Source organism: Meriones unguiculatus, chromosome 14 (assembly GCF_030254825.1).
Source record: "Meriones unguiculatus strain TT.TT164.6M chromosome 14, Bangor_MerUng_6.1, whole genome shotgun sequence".
NCBI classification, from domain to species: domain Eukaryota; kingdom Metazoa; phylum Chordata; class Mammalia; order Rodentia; family Muridae; genus Meriones; species Meriones unguiculatus.
The window spans coordinates 60679524-60699947 of NC_083361.1; the positions used below are offsets into that span (position 1 = coordinate 60679524).

The 20424-nt window shown below is 38.7% G+C and overlaps 1 protein-coding gene across 4 annotated transcripts in view; it reads right to left on the minus strand.

Annotated features, from left to right (window-relative positions):
* The window catches only part of Mctp2 (multiple C2 and transmembrane domain containing 2), a 238291-nt gene that overhangs the window by 63610 nt on the left and 154257 nt on the right, over nucleotides 1-20424 (minus strand). For all 4 annotated transcript variants that reach the window (XM_060367331.1, XM_060367332.1, XM_060367333.1 and 1 more), the window contains 3 exons: nucleotides 17554-17655; nucleotides 16191-16265; nucleotides 14080-14199 (listed from right to left, as the gene is read on the minus strand). In XM_060367331.1, the coding sequence (XP_060223314.1) occupies nucleotides 14080-14199; nucleotides 16191-16265; nucleotides 17554-17655 (297 nt within the window). The remainder of the gene's footprint in view (nucleotides 1-14079; nucleotides 14200-16190; nucleotides 16266-17553; nucleotides 17656-20424) is intronic.

The following is a 20424-nucleotide window of genomic DNA, read 5'->3' on the forward strand; positions in this document are numbered from 1 at the left end:
ACAGGACCTTATTGGGTTTTGAACTTTATCATATGACTTAGCAGACAGTTCCAAAGAAAAGATAATGACAGAGACTCAAATAATTTCCCCAAGACCATCACAGTTGTCCACCGATGAGACACCCAACTTCTAAAGCCTAAAGCATTTAAAGCAAAATAATTACATTTCCTTGGAATTGTGGCAGTTTCCTTAGAAAATGCGCACTGCAAGTTTTTTTTTTTTTTTAATGAGGCTACAAGAAAATAGTAGAGCCGAAATTAGCTTTATGCTTAAGCAATCACTCTAGAGTCAGTGTTTTCAAGCTGAAACCTAAAGAATTGCAAATGAATATATGTCTTTGCAAAAATTGCAATTTAAGAACTTTTGAACCTTAACCAGTATCAGAGAAAGAAATCTCAACTCTTTAAGTCATTAACTTTGCCTTTACAGTTCCTAAATATCCAAAAAGAAACAATGAAAAGAATGGAAATGTTATTATATCTGCTACACATTTTCTAATTAGGACAATTGTTTATGCTGTGTTTTTAGCACTGGATAATATTTTAAAAAAAACTATGTGAGTCTGAGCACATTAAAATTAACCTTAAGTAGCCAAAGAAGAAAAAGCACTTTGAGAAAACTGGATTTAATATTATAGCTTGACTGCGTGTCTTTGTACGTATGCACAAGTGCTCACATACACAGGACAGATTTTCTAAGCATCCAATAATGTGTAAGTTTACCTAATAGTTATGTAAAAATAAAGAGCAATACAAATGTGCAATGTATCTAATTGACAAAGGAAATCTGTACTAACCTGACAATAATCTAGATTTTATCCCTTCTGTGCGGAGTTCAACAAGCTACATAATATGAGAGAAAATGATTACAAAAACGGAGCAGAAAATTACACAACATGGAAATTAAATTTTTTAAATGGATGTAATAATTTCTGTTTACAGATTATTGTATCAAATTAAAAATAAATTGCTGGAATTAAAATCCCAATGTAGTCAACAGAAAAGTACCTTGGGATTTTCCTCATTTGTGGGTTTCTGTCGCCACCTGCAGGACTCTACGTAACACAGACAAGCATCAAGCTACAAGCTCAGCTCATTCTTTTCTATGTCTTTTTTCCTCTTCTTTTCCCGGTTTCCTCCAAACTGTTTTTTGTTTTTTTTTTTGTGTGTGTGTGTGTTTGTTTTTTTCTGTGTATTGGGTAGGTGGGGGAAGAGGAGTGAGGGGATAGTTAAATGACCATACATAAATAGTGTTCGTTGGTAGAGCTTACATTTTTGAAAATTTAAAAACACAATAAAATGTAAAATTAAGCATACTAGAAGGGACTTAGATAAGTGGGCGGGGTGGAGAGGGCTTCAGCAACTACTTTTAAACAACAGAACATACGGTTTATCCTACTAGCTTGCAAACCAGAATAGGGGGCGGTAGACAGCCTAGAGAAATTTCTTTCCAAAAAAGGGACTACATCCGTTTCCCGGGTAAACAGCTCATGTTTAGGAATAGTTTACAAAATATTTCTGAGTACTGTACTTAGATCCATCCAGAAAAGAGGAAATACTGCTATTAGCAAATACATACTTAGTATTCTGCTACTTTGAAAATAGAAGGTATATTTTGTGAGACCTCAGGTCTCACAATTTTAAAATATTTTGCAAAAAATCATTATTAAAAACAAATGAATGAGGAAACGGCAGAAGCACTTTGAAACACACGAATCCCAGGCTATATGTTCACCGTCCGCCATCTATGTCACCACCGTCTCTATGTTCATAGCATCTTTACAGAGACCCATCTGCCTTAACAGAATGGTCAGCCAAATGCTCATCAGTTGAGATTCAGATTCATGTTCTTAGGAGCATTGTCTTTCAGGGCTGCAACTCCACCGACTGACAGACTAGTTTCTAATAGGACGACTTGAGGAGAAAATGTGCTGTTTTATAAACGGCAGAATCTACGGCTGCAATTCATACCCAGGAACTAAAACCATCATGGCAAAGTGTATGTCAATAAAAGTCACACCTTGTAAAAATGGTGTAGGGCCAGAGTTTCTGGGGGTTGGGAGGTAAACAGTTATGCTGTCTCTGTGAAGTCTAAGGAAGGCCTTGTTTCAGCCCCTCTGATGGAGCACAAACATGACTCCATTTTTTTTTCCCCCAGATGCAAACAGCAGCCTCCAGTGTCTCATCTAGTTCTGGTTGTGTCAAGAAGTGTAAGCATTGTCATCTTTTTCTTTCTCCTCGCCCCCTTTTTTTCTTTTTGCAAGAATGAAGCCTTCACGACAAATTAGTAAAAACAGAAATTTTAAAGAGAATGGGTAGAAATGGAAAACTCATTCCAAAGGGCCACGGGAAAGAAAATGTGAATTGCAGTGGTTTGAAAACCCCAGGGAAACTAGAATAGTTCATAAGCTTTGCTAAGAGGACTGTGCATTGAATTTGATTATAGTTTTTCTCATATCTTTATATATATATATATATATATATATTTTTTTTTTTGCATAAGTGAAATATGGACTATTAGTCCAATGACCAGTACACACACAGGTGGGCACGGGCACACACACACACACACACACACACACAAAGATCTGTTATTTTAAAAAGATAATGACATAACCTCAAGATCCAGGGAGAGGTAACAAAACCTGCCTTTCAAAGGCATAAATCAAATGGCAGAAGTGCAATCCGGCAGTAAACCCTAACCAGACCACAAAGCAGGTTGCTCTCCATAAACATCAGATCAGGCGGCTAGAATGATTACTGGGCTCTCTTGTAACTGTCACCTGTGGTGGGTCTAATTACAGGCTACCCAGGCAAGCACGCCCACCTCACACAGCAATAAAAGGCCTTCCGTTCGCCAAGCCCAGCCAGACAATGAGAGCACACGCCACCTGATGCAGAGCCCCAAAAGATCAGCCAGGGAGACTAATAAAAATGACAGCTTAGAAACAAATAACAAAGCTCAGACTGCAACAAAGAGGTAATATCAAATTAGCCAGAAATATAAGCACCGAGCATGGTTCTTCAACAGGTCAAAAACCTATGCAGGGGATGGCTGTGGCTGTTTTCACACAAGCCCTTCCCTCTCTCTATATTTTTGGACATTCTTTTCCACTTTTGCATGACTCCAAATGTTTGCACATCCAGGTGTCACATTAAAGAAATAGATGGAGAGGAAAAGCACTGCGCTCTTTAAAAAAAACAAAACAAAAGCACAACAAAACAAAACAATAACAACAAAATACAAAAATGAAATGCCCTAGGATTCAAAGATTACAGGTCCCAGTTAAAGAGCTGCCAGCCCCTTCCTCACCCAGCCCCCTGTTGCTGGTTGGTCTTTTGGCCATTTTTCTCCTAATTAGCACTACCCTGCACAGGCAGGGTCAGGAAAAAAAAAATGCATATCAGACAAGATGACAATAGAGTTGTCAGATAGTCTCAGATTCTTTTGCACCAGAAAAGTTGCATCAGAGTAGGAATTGGAATAAGAGGAAGGTCAGAGATGGTTTTCAGTTGTCCTAGCATTCTTCCAGGAAGTAAGGTTTTGATGCCTCCTGGACACTATCATCAGCAGTTAAGAACCTAAGACTAGACCTTTGCCATTTTGAAGCATGGTATACCATAACAATACATAGAGTCATTCTGCACAATTCTTTAATGGAGCGAACAAACACTCCGTGTGTCCTGCTTTCGATGTAAGGAACTTGAGCAAGGCAAATGTGAAGATGACTATTATAGTCTTAAAGGGGGGGGGGTAGTTCATGCTTTGGGATTTGGTGGTTATAGGCATATTAGTGAGTCCTAGGAAGTAACCGGCTCTTCAACATTCGCTAGAGAACATACCATGGATCTTGTCATTTTTTTAACCACACAACATACACTTCACAAAGAAACACTGTTAATAAGGCTTTGACTAGAACAACATCAATACCCTTTAGTATTTACAACTTCTACCATTACTTGTAACTTATTTCCTTAAGTAAATTATTCCAGGCCTATTAGCCAGGTTGGTTCACAAAGGGACTTTTTTTGTTAAATATCTTGGAAGTCAGAACAGTATTTTTTGTTTTCAAATATAGGGAAGAAGGATGGTGAAAGCACACAAGCAGAGAGGCAAAGTGTGATGTTTAGGGTTGTCAACTTGGATCTGGAATCATCTGTGAGATGGGACTCAGAGAAGGCCTTGGGAGGATCATTTTAACTGTATTAACTGAAGTGGGAAGAACCACCCGCTGTGGGAAGCACCATTCTCTGGGTGAAATACTGTTCTATATAAAAATAAGAAAACTGAGCACAGGAATTCTTTACAGACTTTTTTTTAATTGCAGATGTAATGTGATCAATTGCTTTAAGCACCTGCTGCTTGATTTACGTTCCAGGATGGTCTGTATCTTTGAACTATGTATGAGGTAGTAGGAACCCTTTCTTCTAACTGCTGTATCTGTCAAAGAGTATTTTATCACATCAACAGAAATATACAGTAAGAAACAAAAGAATGAGGAACGGTGAGAAGCAAAGAGGTAGAGAGGAAAGAGTATAAATGAGAGACACAGGAAAAAGGATCTTCACCAACCCTTTATCTGGCAGAGGGCTGATATCCAGAATATATAAAGAACCAAAGAAGTTAAAAAGTAGCAAATCAAGTAATCCATTAAAAAATGGGGTACGGAGCTAAACTGAATTCTCTTTAGAGGAATATAGAATGGCAGAAAAACACTTAAAGAAATGCTCAACGTCCTTAGCCATCAGGGAGATGCAAATCAAAACAACCCTGAGATTTCACCTTACACCCATCATAATGGCTAAGACCAAAAACTCAAGTGACAACACCTGCTTGAGAAGTTGTGGAGAAAGAATAATCTTCCTCCATTTCTATTGGGAATGTAAACTTGTACAACCGCTTTGGAAATCAATCTGGCGCTTTCTCAATTAGGAAGAGTGCTTCCTCAAGATCCAGCTATACAGGATCTTGATATACTCCTAGGCATATATCCAAAAGATGCTCAAGTACACAACAAGGACATCTGTTTAACCATATTTGTAGCAGCTTTATTTGTAATAGCCAGAACCTGGATATAACCCAGATGTCCCTTAACAGAGGAATGGATACAGAAATCGTGGTACATTTACACAATGGAATACTACTCAGCAATTAAAAATAAGACAATCATGAAATTTGCAGGCAAATGGTGGGATCTAGAAAAGATCATCCCAAGTGAGGTATCTCAGAAGCAGAAAGACACATACAGTGTATAGTCACTTATAAGTAGATACTAGACCTATAAGATAGTGTAAATATACTAAAATCTGTACACATAAAGAAGTTAAACCAGAAGGATGACCTGGGTAAAATTATCAATCCTCACTTAGAAAGACAAAGGTATGGACATTGAAAGAAAACAAGAAACAGGACAGGAGTCTACTACAGAGGCCTCTGAAAGACTCTGCTTAGTAGTGTATCAAAGCAAATGCTGAGACTCATAACCAAACTTTGGGCAAAGTTCAGGGAATCCTATGAAGGAATGGAGAGATAGTAAGACCTGGAGAGGACAGGAGCTCCACAAGGAGAGCAACAGAACCAAAATATCTGAGCATAGGGGTCTTTTCTGAGACTCATATTCCAACCAACGACCATTCATGGATATAACCTAGATCCCCTGCTCAGATGTAGCCCATAGCAGCTGAGTATCCAAGTGGGTACCCTAGTAAGGGGAACAGGGACTGTCTCTGACATGAACTCAGTGGCTGGCTCTTTGACCACCCCTGCCTGAGAGAGGAGCAGCCTTGCAGGCCACAGAGGAGGACATTGCAGCCAGTCCTGCTGATAGCTGATAAGCTAGGGTCGATGAAGGGGGAACTGGACCTCACCTATCAGTGGACTTAGAGAGGAGAATGGGAGGAAATGAGGGAGGGAGGGTAGGATTGGGAAAGAATGTGGGAGGGGGCTACAGCTGGGATACAAAGTGAATAAAATGTAATTAATGTAAAAAAAATGAAAATTTAATTAAAAAAAGAGACACAGGAAAAAAAGAAAAATAGGGGAGAAAATTTTGTTGAGCCAATGGCTACATAGTATAAGAAGCTCACCAAGATTCCCTGCATTCTGCCCAAAGTTGGGCTATGACTCTCTGCATCAAAAACCTGGTGGGGACAGGAACTCCACAGGAGACCAACAGAGCCAAAAAAATATGGGCCCAGGGGTCCTGGAGAGACTGATGAATCAACCAAGGGCCATGCATGGAGAGGACCTAGAACCCCTGCTCAGATATAGCCCATGGGCAGTTCCAGGGGACCAGGGGCAGTCTCTGTCATGAACTCATTTGCCTTCTCTTTGATCACTTCCCCCTGTGAGTCCTGATGAGACGTAATGCATATTAGGTCAGAAAGTAAGAGAGGAGGAGTTCCTCTATCAGTACACTAAGGCAGGGTCACAGGGGGGGGGGAACGAGAAGGAGGGTAGGACCTGAAGGAGATTGGGGGGGATACAGCTGGGATACAAAGTGAATAAATTGTAATTAATGATAACAACCACAATAATAAAAGAAGCTCATGTCTTGCCTCTCGATATGTAACTATAATAAATATGCTGGACCATCATGAAGGGAAAGGAAGGAAGTATAATAGAAGGGGGATGGCAGTAAAGAAGGCAGCCAATCATTAGCTACACAAAAGAGCCATGTGACTGGTAGAATCTTATCTTTATCTAGGATTTAATGTTCTAACATTGGAACCACATTCAAGATCACAACAGCATACTCGAAGAGATTAGACTGAAGTATATTGAACTCAGTGGAATCTGTCAGAGGCAAGGCTTCTAACAGAACACTCAGAGAATGATGTGTGTGTGTGTGTGTGTGTGTGTGTGTGTGTACATGTACACACACTTTGTTCTTGTGTATACCTCTGATGCCATTTTCAGGTTCAAAGAGAAACGGCTGGTCATAGTTCACCCCAAGAAAAAGATCAGAACAGGTAACAGTAATGACAGAGATCTGATGTAGAGGCTAGTGCAAAAATCCCAGAGACAGGGTTAATCATTCTTTTCCTATCTAGCATGGCTTTGTGAACATGATGGCGTGTTCTACTCTAGGATTAGAAAAATAAAGACCTGGTGTTTGTGAGTCAAAATTAGCATGCTCTAAAGTGCCAAGTGACTTGAATCTGTATGTTCTATGATTCTGTCTGGCAGCACAATTCAATTATAAGTTTGAAAACATAAACATGAAAATATGCTAAAATAGTTAATAGTATCCTTTTACATCTTCCATGAATAATCTTTTAAATGCAATTACTATAATTTTATTAAATGCATAATTAGTTAATGCCTGAGAAGTTGTCAATAGAAGGTGCAATTATGTTGTAAAAATTATAATCATGATGTGCAATGATGAATTGTTCTTCTTTTTAAAAGTGTTGAAGAAAAAAAAATCTTTAAAATGTTTTTTGGAGGCATGGTAGATAGTCTTCCATGCTAAATATGTGAGAGATCATTGTATCAGCATTAAAACAGATGATATGTCAAGACCTCTAAACTATACATCACATAGATGCAAAGTGTATGTGTGTACATACAGTTAAGATGTCTTAGGAAATTCTCTCCTTCATATAAAATGGTTCAAACCTTATAATATTGTTCATCTTTAAACTCAAACTGCACAGGCACTGACCAAATGTAGGACGTATGGAGTCAGCCACCAAAAGAATACAGCTGATTAAGAATAAGCTACTAACTGAGTTCAGAAAGAAGCTAAATATTTTAGATACTGTGAACCGATATCCAAATCATCAAAAAGCCATCTGAATGGCATCATGTAAGGAGTCCAACCTCAAAAGCAAAATTAGAACAATTTACTATCCTTAACGAAACAAGATATATCTGAGTGTCCCAGAGGAATCATTGTCACTGTGATAGCTTCTAATGATTGTCAACTTGACAGGCTCTAAAATCACCATGTAGACAAATTTCTGGGGATTTCTGTGAGGAAGTTTTACTGTGTTCACTGAGAAGACCCACCCTCTTTGTGAGTAGCATCATTCCATGGGCTGTAGTCTTTTTCTGAGTTAAACAGAAGCGATGAGCAGACTGCCAGCATCCATCCCGCTCTGGCTCCTGTTAGCCAGTTGCAGAGGGCATGTGACCAGCTGCCTCTTTAAGTCCCTAGCCCCATGACTTCTGTGGTATGATGGGCAGTCACACCTGCACACTCTGAGCCAGTGCAAACCTCTTCTAGTGTCAGGTTGGCCTGTAACAGCAGTAAGTAAAACAACTAATAGTGATGCTCAAGGCTTTATTAAACTGCTCTGGTAAATGGCTCAGCAGAGCAAACTATTCCTTTCCCAAGGGCCCTCTGTTCTATATATTTGTGTGTGTGTGTGTGTGTGTGTGTGTGTGTGTGTGTGTGTATTTTACACATATTCCTGTTATATGTTGAAATGGCTAGCTCCATTTATTAATGTTGTGTTTGCATTCAAAGCAAAATTAATTTAGGCTTTCTAATATGCTAGGATCTCAAAATTCAAAGGATTCTATAATTGTTAAATACTGCCTATGACTAAGAAACGGGAGTTGTGTGTTGAACCTTATTTGAGGTATTGATTGATCCCTTAAATTATATATCTATTACAAGCCCTGTCAACCTAGGAAAAAAAATCTTCATTTTCTTACACTCAAAAGTTTAGTAAAAAGTCACAGATGTTAAAGTCATAGCTTTATGAAGATGTCCACTGATATATAGTAGATTTAGATTATTTTTTTCCACAGCAAATGTATAAAGAAAAATTTAATAAAACAAGGAATCCATCAATGCCTGGCACATTAGCCTCTCGCAGTGCAGTAGGTGTCTTTCTGAAAGACTGTTGGGAAGTCACAGTGCCATGAGGCAATCCTCCTTTTAAAAGCACATGAGATCTTTGCTATTTAAAGTAACCTTGTGATTAGTCCATCTCTAAGTAAATGCTCTTTTATCACACGTAAAATGTATTTATGTGATAATATAACTTCACCTCTTTTAACAAAGTCCTGAGATAATTTATAACTCTATACAGAAAAACTGCAAAAAAGAGCAAAATCCCATATTTATAATTGATTCTACAGCATACTTCATAATATCATAATGTAAAAGCATTTTTGTGTGTGATTTAATCCACTATCAAGTGATGTGCTGCTATAGAGACAATATGGGGGATAAGAACTTCAACAGAAATGCCTGTGTATTTACTGGCTATGTTAAGAGAATCTGAGGACAAGTTACTGTCTACAATTACTCTCTTCTTTAACATCTTGAAACCTTATAAAAAAATTGAAAAGTAGAAATCGTCTTCATGATTGACCCATTGGTTTTGACTTGACCTTCATTCATGCTTTCTCTGAAAATACTTGTTAATCATCTAAGATTACTCCCCAAAGTAGGGGAAATCAGCATTCCAGCTAGGAATTCATATAGAACCAGTGCTTCTTGTATATCGATCGCACCCAGCTAAACCTCTTTCTTGGAAGAAGTGTTTCCCCAGTGCATAAAGTGTCAACGCATTTCTGAAACAATCAGTAAGCTTGCTTCTAGAGTAAGATTATAAATGGGAAACAACAGCACCACTGAACCACAAGCATCAATGACAGGCAGCATTGAGCCCTGGAATGAAGCAGGCCCTTTCTAGAGCCAAGTGATCTGAGCTTCAATATCCTCTCTGCATCTTAGAAACACACAGACTTCAACATTCTACTGCAGGTTCACATTTTTTCACCTGTGAAAAAGAGGGCACAGCTTTTCCTCTACCTCTGTAGGCTTTTGTGAGTGCTCACTGAGCTGACATTTGAGCATTAGTTTGAAATTACTACACCAAGGAAGGGAAGCATTAACCTGGGCTCTGAGTATCCCCAGAATTCAAGGTCTGTGTGGGTATTACCATGTGCACATGGATAAATGCCACAGTTATGAATCTACTCACAGAGCAGTATGCAGACAGATGCTCGTACCCCGATATAAAAGATGTTTTCTGCATTTGTTCTCTGTCAATAACTTGGCTTTATATTTGCTTTCAATTGAGAAAGTCAAGAATGTGACTTTTTGAAGGGGGAAATTATAGACCTAATTTACCATGAAGAATTGATTTAAAGTTTGGAGAGAACAATGAACCAAAATATTTAACAAACTTTCATGAAGAGAAAAAAAAAAACAAAACTCTAAAGACAGAATAAGAATTTTCTTTGAAATATTCTGCCTGACAAAAACACATTGAAGTGAGAAACATGACTTGGAATGTTTTGGTCATTCCCCATAAGATGCAAATTTAATTATAATATATATTTTATTGCATTTTATTTGTTTATTTTGCGATTGAATTTTAATTAAACATTTGTATCAAATGTATTTTAAATTAAAATATAGTGACATCACTTCGCTTTTCCGTTTCTTCCCTGAAACCTCTCTCTCATGTCCCCTCCTTCCAACTACTTTTCCCATGTCACCTCTCTCAAATTGATGGCCTCTTCTTTGATTTAAGTTTTTGCAATGACAAATTCAACACCATACAGCAATTTTAACATAGAAGGTATCAGGAAAATATTCAAGACAGCAGTGACCTTTTAGCGATGGGGATGTAGCCACCCCCACTGGGTCAAGGAGATAAGTCCGACAGTGAATCAGGTTTAGGCTTAGATAACCTAACATGATGAAAATTTCCATGTCTGTCTATCTACTTCTGACGAGGCTCCCTCCATCTTAAAAAGCTGGTTTTAAAAGCTGAAGCTTCTGACAGAGTACGATCGGTGCATACTCATACCCATAGGAACCTAGGGGAAGGAATGGCTGGCTACTCTGATGTCTTAGCACTCATAGCTAGCATATGCAATGCACATGCCTGTCATGTCTGGAAGAACAGGATAGGCAGTGAAGTTAGTAGACTATTTTCTGAGCAAACAGATAAAGGTATTTCCCTTTTCCCCCTTAGTATATGGTGTGTCAGTTTTACTTCTTATGCCCACAGGTGCAGGAAAAGTCCTATCATGGCTAGTTTGACCAAAATTGTTCTTGTTAGCCCCCTAGTAGTCCAGCGATACTTCTCATCCTCATTTCCAATAGACGATAAGGGCTTTTCAAGCAGAATCTGGTGGCTAAATAAGTTCTCCGATTAAAACTGTGCTCTAAAAGCCCACAAAGCTATGTGTCTTCTAACACCCAAGCCAGCAGGTAGAACATGAGGGAAATAGCAGATTGATGAATAAAAAGCAGCAGCACTCTGCTCAGACTAGCCACAGCAGAACCATTACTGGGTACCAGTGGTGACATACATGCCATTCTTCCAAAGAAGGGCAGACAGAGGGGGTGATAAGCTTCTCTCTTTCAACCTTCTTGCATCTCTCTGGCCCAGCGTAGTTGAGAAGCTAACTTTCTGCTGGTAGATAATCTATGCCACAATTCCACATACTCCATGGTATAGTTGCATACCGAGCGGCAGATCCTATGTGTGTAGTTCCAATAGAACTCTACGGGCAACTGACAAGCCCACAGAATACTCTCTGAACAAAACATACCCCTCAAAAAGAGCTTGACTGCTCATGATGTCATTTAAACAACAAGAACAGAAGAGGAGAAAATACACACACATACACACACACAGCCATCAGTGTGCCAGTTAAATACATTTCAGTACAGCCCTGTATTTTAGAGAGCAGAAACTGTACAGGGATAATTACAATGATACCATTTAATAACAGAAAAGGATTTAATAAAGTCCCATTTCATCAGCTTTGGGGCAAGAACTGTCTGCCTTGCAGTGTCTTGGTGTCTCTGAGCTCAACAATGGCTAGGCCTTATGCATATGGCATAAACTTTTGTATGTGGAGTTTCAAATTAAAAGCAAAATGTATCTGAGTACATTTCAGCGCAGTATATTCAGGACAAGTGAGCTCCACAATCCCCGACAGACAGACACCCAAACCCACAGACGCTCCAGTACCTTATATCCAGTGTCATCATCTGGACGATAACATACATATATCTTCTAAAACATTTTCAGATTGCTTATACTATAAAATAAAATGCAAATGAAATGTAGCTAGCTGAGATACTGTTCTGTATGAGGAGTAGAGACAAGAAAAATGTCTGTACTTGTTTAGGGCAGATGTAATTTTTAAGAATTTTTATCTGTGGCTGATTGAATCTGAGAAATTGAAGTGCACGGGCATACCGAGTTGACTCTACGGTGTTGGCGACTAAATTTGATCCTTTTCAGTGATGTATCGAAGGAAACATGCCTTTCACGAAAACAGTAGAACCTGTCATGGTCACATAAGCCCATGTATTCTTGCACCCCAGGCTACAATAAATCAGGCAGGAGAGGACAGCTCTGTTGTCCATCTGTCTGGGGACCCTTGGTACCCAGGAACAATGTCACAGTCTCTATCTGACAGCTTGGTACTGGCTCTCTTCTCTGAGGTGGTGCCCAGCAGAGAAGACTCACCCAAGGCCGGGGCAGTAGAGGAGAGGCCCCCTGACAAGGCTCCCTTCCTGTCCAGAAGCGCTCTTTACCGGACAACCTGTTTCCATTCATTTGTTTTAATCTTTCTTCAGATCAGGCCGGCAGCCCATTAATCATTTCTGTCATCCCCTTACTGAATCCAAGGCAACAGATCTGTTTTTCTAAAGTCTCAGAGCCAGAACTAGATTGAAAAAAAAAAGGGGGGAAATCCTCTACTCCTCAAGCGACTGGCCAGAGCGCTGGCTGGAAGCAGTCGCCAATTGTGTTCACTTTCCTCTCAGGGCCAAAATTGTACACAACAGCCCATGGAAAGTTTTGAAAGGGAATTTGGGTAGGAAATGGATCTGGGGAGGTGGAAGAGGCACCTACAATATGAAGCCACCAGCTGAGGAGAGTGTAAGAAAGGAAGATAACTAAATAAATGCCAGGAAAATGACAGGGACATAGATGTCCTGAAATGATGCAAAATGAAAATAAAACAAACAAAATGATACCCAGAAAAAGTCTCTCATTGAGCTGACATAATTGGTTCTATAAAAAATGTGAAAATAACTTTGAGGTCGTAATGAAACATGAATATGTTATATTTAAATATAAATATACACACATACATAGCAGCAATGTTTGTATTTTATTTCCATATCAGTTTGATCTCATATTTATGTTTATGTGATATACATATCATATAAATTACAGCTGAACCTGCAAGGAGGAGAAAACACTGAAGATGTACTATCAGCAGAAAGCAGGAGAAATCTGAGTGGCCTTGGCTCATCTATATAGCCTAGAACTATACTGTAATTTCTTATGTAACTGTACAGAAGCTGTATAGAAATCCATCACTAATACCAGGTACATGAACATAAAAGGAATGAGAATCTTAATATCTCTCCCATGGCTGACATTATCACTCTGATTAAGGACCAGTCCCTTTACAAATGAGGTAGAATACTCGGAGAAATGGTAGGCGAGGCTATAGTGTCAACAGGGATGTTCTTCAATGACTCATGAAATCTGAGTGATGAACTCAGGAGGTGTTACAATCTCTTACAACTTTTTGATTCTGTGATATTAGTATGCTCATGAGAATAGGCCAAGTTTCTGAGAAAATTAGTGTATCTCATTTATTCAAGTGTTTCTCAATTATGGTGTTGAGCCCTGTTTTAATTCACAGCGACCAATTGTATCCAAAGATTGATGTGGAAACATTTGTGGTAGTATCTTAAATACTGAATTATTTGAATGATTTACTGAAAAACTGAAGTAGAATCATTTAGTTATAACTTAGTCATATTATTTTCCAGTGGCCATTCTTTTGAAATATTACTGGCAATCACTGGCCTAGAATAAGATAAACACAGGCCATGTAAAGACTATATAAATGTGGTTCAACAACATCACAGAAACATTAGCTTGTGGCTTTTATAAGCTTAGCAAGAAATGAAAAATGGATACTATTTGAATAATTTAAAGAATTTTTATGGGTAATATTTATACAGATAGTTTTAGAAAGGCTAATCTCCTATGTTGTAATGTATTTTAGAGAGACAATGGATACAGATAAACAGAAAATAATGTAAATATCAAAAAAGTAAAAGCTTACCACAAATGCTGTTGTGCTCCGTAGTGTGGACTCCCACTGGAAGCAGCTTTTGAAGAACTGTGCTGTGTTCCATATTGCCATCGTGAGTCTTTTCACTCGCTCTACATCTCTTAATAAGATCTGGTTTTTTAAAAGTGCAAAACAGAGCGTCAGACTAGATTTTATATGCTCTGGGTGTTCTCTTAGATCAGCTCCCTGTTGACATATGTACAGTGGTCCTAAAACTGTTTAAAAATAGTGTCATCCAAAGGGAACAATCACATCCAACCTATGACCAACCATAGCTCATTTTTTTATTTTTTATTTTTGGAAAGGGGACAGAAAAACAAACAAACAAACCTTGTTTTAATAGTGTTCAGCACAGAACTTAGTTGACAAGGGCTCTAGCAATCAGGCATTTGGTGTATCTGAGTGCTGCGTGCATGCACATGCATGAATGAACATACATGGTTTGGAAAGGAGAGCGAGAGAGAGAGAAATACAGAGGCAGAGCAAGAAAGAATGAAACTAAGACAGGACGGGAATGGTTGTCAAGATGGGATTTAGTATAGATACAACTGGAGAGGACACCGGTAAGATAGCTTTAGTATTAGAGCTCTGTTAGTCCAAAAAGTGTAGTTGTAGAAAGCGAATCCAGCTTCCCCATTTCCAAGCTGTATGATCTTCAGCACATTTCTCAACCTTTCTTCCAGAATATGATGGGCCTTGTTTTTAGCTTTTCAGGTGGATGTGAGAATTCAAGAACTGTCTATTATACAGCAGGTGGTTTAAAATAGCTGTTTCATAAGCAAGAGCTTCAGTTTTGGCACGTAGGGTAACCCAGTGGTGTGCAGCACTCGACGAGGGTCCTGACACTCAGGGAATTTAGCCCCAGAACTCCCCTCTGCTCTCAGAGCCAAAGCCACCCCAGTGGCCAAGTTGTTATGTGAAGGAAATGTCTTTTCTCCCAGGGGAGGCACAATATTTTGATTTTTCTTGCAAAGCTGTCGCCCTGCCCACCTCTACTTAGGTTTTAACTTTCAAGTAAACAGAGCAAAATAATAATAATAATAATAATAATAATAATAATAATAATAAATGATAACGAAGACATTTACTTAGTTTGTCCCTCCACCAGCACAGTGCCCAGAAGTTCATGGGAAACAAAAGAAAGAGAAGATGGCTTTATATTTAACTGCTTTGTGTCATGCACAGCTGCTCACTGCAGAGGAAGCTGTGGAAGTAATAAACAGTTTTAAAGGGGGGACACTTTGTTCTTTGTTACACAAGTGAAGAGGAACAATGGGTCCTGGCTGAGATCCTGGCCTGTATCTAAAGGGGACAGGGAGGGACTCAGAAGAAAGAAAATGCAAAAGTCATGGGTCTTTTCTTTTCTTTTCTTTTCTTTTCTTTTCTTTTCTTTTCTTTTCTTTTCTTTTCTTTTCTTTTCTTTTCTTTCCTTTCCTTTCCTTTCCTTTCCTTTCCCTTTCTTTCTTTCTTTCCTTCCTCCTTTCTTCTTTCCTTTCTTTCTTTCTTTCTTTCTTTCTTTCTTTCTTTCTTTCTTTCTTTCTTTCTTTCTTTCTTTTTCTGTTTGACTATGAAGACCTTGCCTTTCATGTAGATCTTTACTTTTTGTTGAAATGATATGGAGAGGAGCTTGGGGTGACAGGGCAGAGAGAGAGACAGCTAATTCAGTATGGGGTAAGAGACCAACAAACCCTAAATGTAAACACAGGGAGTTAAAGCAGCCCTAGGTGAATCTGAGGCTAGAGGCTTTTGAAGCCTGGGAAATTCCTTTATCCATGGAGCAAGCAGAGAGCACTTGCCTTCAGCTGTGAACTGGAGGAACCAACATGCTGCAAGTAAGGAGGATAGACAACTTTTAGAGTGTCTGTCTCCATGATGACTTTTACAGAACTGCCTGGCTCCCCCACCCCCACCCCCATTTCTTTCCAGGAATAGGTTTTAAACCACTTCTCACTGACCTGGCTGAAGCCTCATTTTGAGAGAGAGGACAAGAGAAAGAAGTGAAAAGATGAGAATTTCAGAAGAGAAAGGAGTGGGAGAGGAGAGGACCAGTAGGATGCTAGCTGCTGAACAGACTCCAAGACTGGTTGGTGGACACAACCTACCTTTTTGGACAGCTTGCGACTATCTTCCACAAAGCGCTTTTCCCTTGGGCTGAAGGTCCTGATACTTGCTTTGACCTGGAAAAACATGGCTGTTACAAGGACAGCACTCACAGAAATGTCATTCTCTTCCTGAGTAGCTGAGACCATCACAGACTATGAGGACCTTTTAACCCACAGTCCATAGGTAGCGACCAGAACATGATAGGTCCAGTCAGGCTTGGGCCGTTACCATGGTCTCAGGGCCATAGAGTTCCTTAGTAAGTCAGGTTGGACCAGGGCTACTCTTTTTCAGCACTTGGCTAAGTCCACACAAGTATTTCACACCAGGAGAGACACTGAGCTTCATGACTTTTCATGCTAATCTAAATGACAAAAAAATTCTCTCCTCTCATTTTGAACTAAACTTTCAGCAATTGTACCTAAAAGAGGAATGACAGTTCTCAGTCCATAAAAACAACCTTTCCACAGACAATCTCATTACCTCCAGCGACCTGAAAAAGCAAGCAAATAGGCCATGGTAGCTCGTTTACAAGGGGAAATCTGAGCCCCAGGGGAATTGACTGACTTGTTCAAACCAGCAGACTGTTGGAAAACTTCAAAAAAGTGAAACACAAATCTGCTTCCACTGTATCCCTTAACCAACATATTTTCTACCTGAGACTGCATTCCTGTCTTGGCTGAATAACATAATAGCCAGATAATATATATACAAGTGCTTCCCAGAAAAAAAGGAGTAGACTGAGGGAGGTCACCTCTCCTGAAAACTGAACAGATGGTTTATTTTGGTGAAAAAGAAAGAAAGAAACTGGGGAGAACTCCTCCACTGATGACTGTCCCCTGGTTTCAGTATTTCTAAGAATTTGAGAATATATAGATATAAAAATCTATGATACACATTGTTTTAGAGACTGTACAACTTGCAGAGTTTAAACAGATATACTATGTATTATATATAGATTATACAGAACATAAAATTTATGTTCCTAGATTATATTTATGCATAATGTGTTTATAAATAATATATTTATACATATATTTATATTACATATATTTATGTAATCTGTAGATGACATATAGATATGCAAAGTATATATAGTATATAAAGACTACTTTTTCCTTTATTTTTGATTTTTTTTTCTTGACATTTAGATTATTGAGAATTCAAACCTCATCCATCCTTTGGGCTCAACCATTTGAAACCTGGAACATTCAGCATGGATTTTGTGACTGAGGTTTAAATACATCCCCACCCATTCCCCAGCTTTAAGTCTGAAATCTTTGACATTAATTCCAGTCTGCCCAGGCTGAGCGCCATGTGTTTTAGGTACTGAGAAACTGGGAGGCACATCCTGAGGGCACTTACCGGATTATAGATGAGGTCCATCTCTAAGTAGATAAGCCCTTTAAAAGCTTGTTCTAAATCTTTATTCTTCAACACATAACAATTTGGTTGTCCAATCCTAATCTGTTAGGAATAAAAAACAGAGTATTGGTGCCAATGTTCTGTGGCTTTTAAATGGAAAAACTAACTTTGACTAAGTTTAAAAGGTATTTTATTTTTTGTGCCTCTGTACAAATGTATTTTATAACTCATTTTGTATTAACCAGCATGATTTGGTAGTTTACTTACAGTTTTTACATCAGTCTCATTTTTTTACCACTATATGATTACACAGGAAGCAAATATTAGGCAGATACTAAGTGCAAGATTAATCAATGTTTAATTCTAGAGTGACATTGTAACTGATAGAAAGATAAAGTAACAAAAACCATCAGCTCAGAGTGATGTGTTGACAGAAACCTAGTGGTGCAGATTATGATGTAAGGACAGAAGTTTTTCCTCCCTCTGGAGACTAATCTCTTTCACATACTCAAATATGAAGAACTCTCTTCAAACTCTCTGGCCAATAACCCGAAGAACTGTCAACTCATGGGGAAAATAATGGCAGAGTGGAAAACTGTTATGAATCAGAAAAGACTCTATGATGGTTAAATATCCATGAATTGGATCCTGGAAGAGAATAAATTATATTAATGAAAAACCAGGTAAAATACAATTGAAGACCCATTTAGTGCTGGCAAATGCAGCATAGTAACAAAAGATGCTAACATGGGAATAGCGTGGAGAACTCTCTTTTCTTACAGTTTTATTTTAATCACAACATCGTTCCCAAAGAAGATTGAAGAATCATAAGGAAATGAATAAAGAAACTACTTTTTTTTTTTTTTTGTGAAGCTCTCAGTTGATCACTGGCCCTCAACAATTTGAATTAATTAAATCAAAACTTAGCTGAAGTTAAAGTCAAGATCCCAAATCATTTAAGGTACACAAAGTGCCTACAGATCTAGAACAGCACCAAGTCCCTCTGACCTCCACACTGTGCTAAGCTGCCTGCCGTTCCCAGAACACATACTATGTAAGCAAACACTTCCCATGGAGTTCCAGAAAGTCCTTGTCTCCCTCCAAAGCATGCTAACTACACGATTCCTTGTTCTGTCATCACATTGGGAGCAGCCATGCCTTTTGTACACAGCTGTGGTGGTAGATGTGTTGATAAAACTTCTCATATTTGAGAAACATACTCCACTCTGAAAGGGCCTCAGCATAACCTGGGCTTATGATGCATTCTATCTGTGACTGTAATGCTTGACAACTCAAAAGAATTTGGGAAATTGGAAGGCCAGGAATCTGAGCCATATTTTAAATGACTATTGCTGTCACTACAATCATTCACACAAGTGTTCTTATAAACACTAGTGGAAATGAGTTGAGTAACTCACAGTGGGGAAACAGCAATTCCACTTTACAAGGGAGAGGTCATCTTCCTTCCCAAAGCACCCCACCTCTTAGATTGAATAGCTTTTATAGGGAAAGATGGCTTTCCTGGTCAGTGGCTGAGAGGAAGGGGGTGCCCCATAAAGTCCCAGCTTCCTTCCTCAACGGTGTCCAAACAGGATTTGCAGCTTCCGCTCTGGCACAGAGTCTCAATAAATAGTGGGTGTTAAAGTTGAAAGACATAAATACAAAAACAGCATGTCAGTTTGCCAAGCTGAAGTACTTCCAACTTCATTTTGTTTCAGTCCTCAGTTCTTGTAATGTTATCTTAAAATTGCCATGATTTCTCAAGGGCGAGGGAAGGTCAGTAGAGGAACAAGAAGTATCCATATAAAAATACTTCATAGAAAAATAAGTTGTTGTTTTTTTTTCTTTTTTAATTTGGTAAATGATCATTTCCTGTTACTCAATGTCCTTAGCATTGTATCAGCAAAACTCAGAATCCATGTGGGAACATTTAAGCTATCATCAAAAGCAGAGATACAATGAAATGTAGTCATGTTTAGTACTTTAATAGCCAATTAAGTTGGAACATACAAGTTTTAAAAGTTTGAAAGTTACAAAAACTAGAAACATACCTGTATGTTATGAACATATATAAATATCACAGTTCCTTTCAGAAATTAAATAGGAATTTGGCACACATGTTCTTTTTTTCTTTTACTGAAGCTTTATATTCATAAAGATAGCCTTAAATAAAGTATTAAGTAAAGTATTAAATGAAGTATTTGTTGTTAAAACTACGTGAAGTCTATAACTTTATTTTGTAGCTGCCACTGTGATTTCATGATATTACTTTATATGTATCTCTTCTTTTCAACTATATAATATTCAAAAGGAAACATCAACTACAATGTTTCTGAACATGTGGCAACACAGTAAATGCTGAGACTAAAACAGAAGAGAAAATTGTAGAAAATAGTTTCCAGTTCTGTTATGTAACTGAACTGTCAACACTTGAGTACAGGGGAAAGAGGTAGTGAAAGGCTATGTGCATCTGCCCAACTCCCACATGATAGCATTGCATGAGTGCTAAACATGTGCGTTGCACAATTAAGGCCATACTTATGATTTAGAGTGAGAATTCTGAGAGGAATTTCTTTTCTTTTTAATTTTTTTTATAATTTTTTCATTATATACCCCGATAAAGCTCCCTCCCTCAACTCTGCCCAGTCCCACCTCCCTCCCTCTTCTCCATTTTTGCCTTCCCCTAGTCCATTGAATGGGGGAAGTTCTCCTCTGCCATCCGCCCATAGCTCATCAAGTCTCGTCAAGACTTCCTGGATCCTCTTCCTCTGTGGCCTGGGAAGGCAGCATCGCCAGGGGCAAGTGATCAAAGAGCAGGCAACTGAGTTCATGACAGAGGCAGCCCCTGCTCCACTTAGACCCACATAGAGA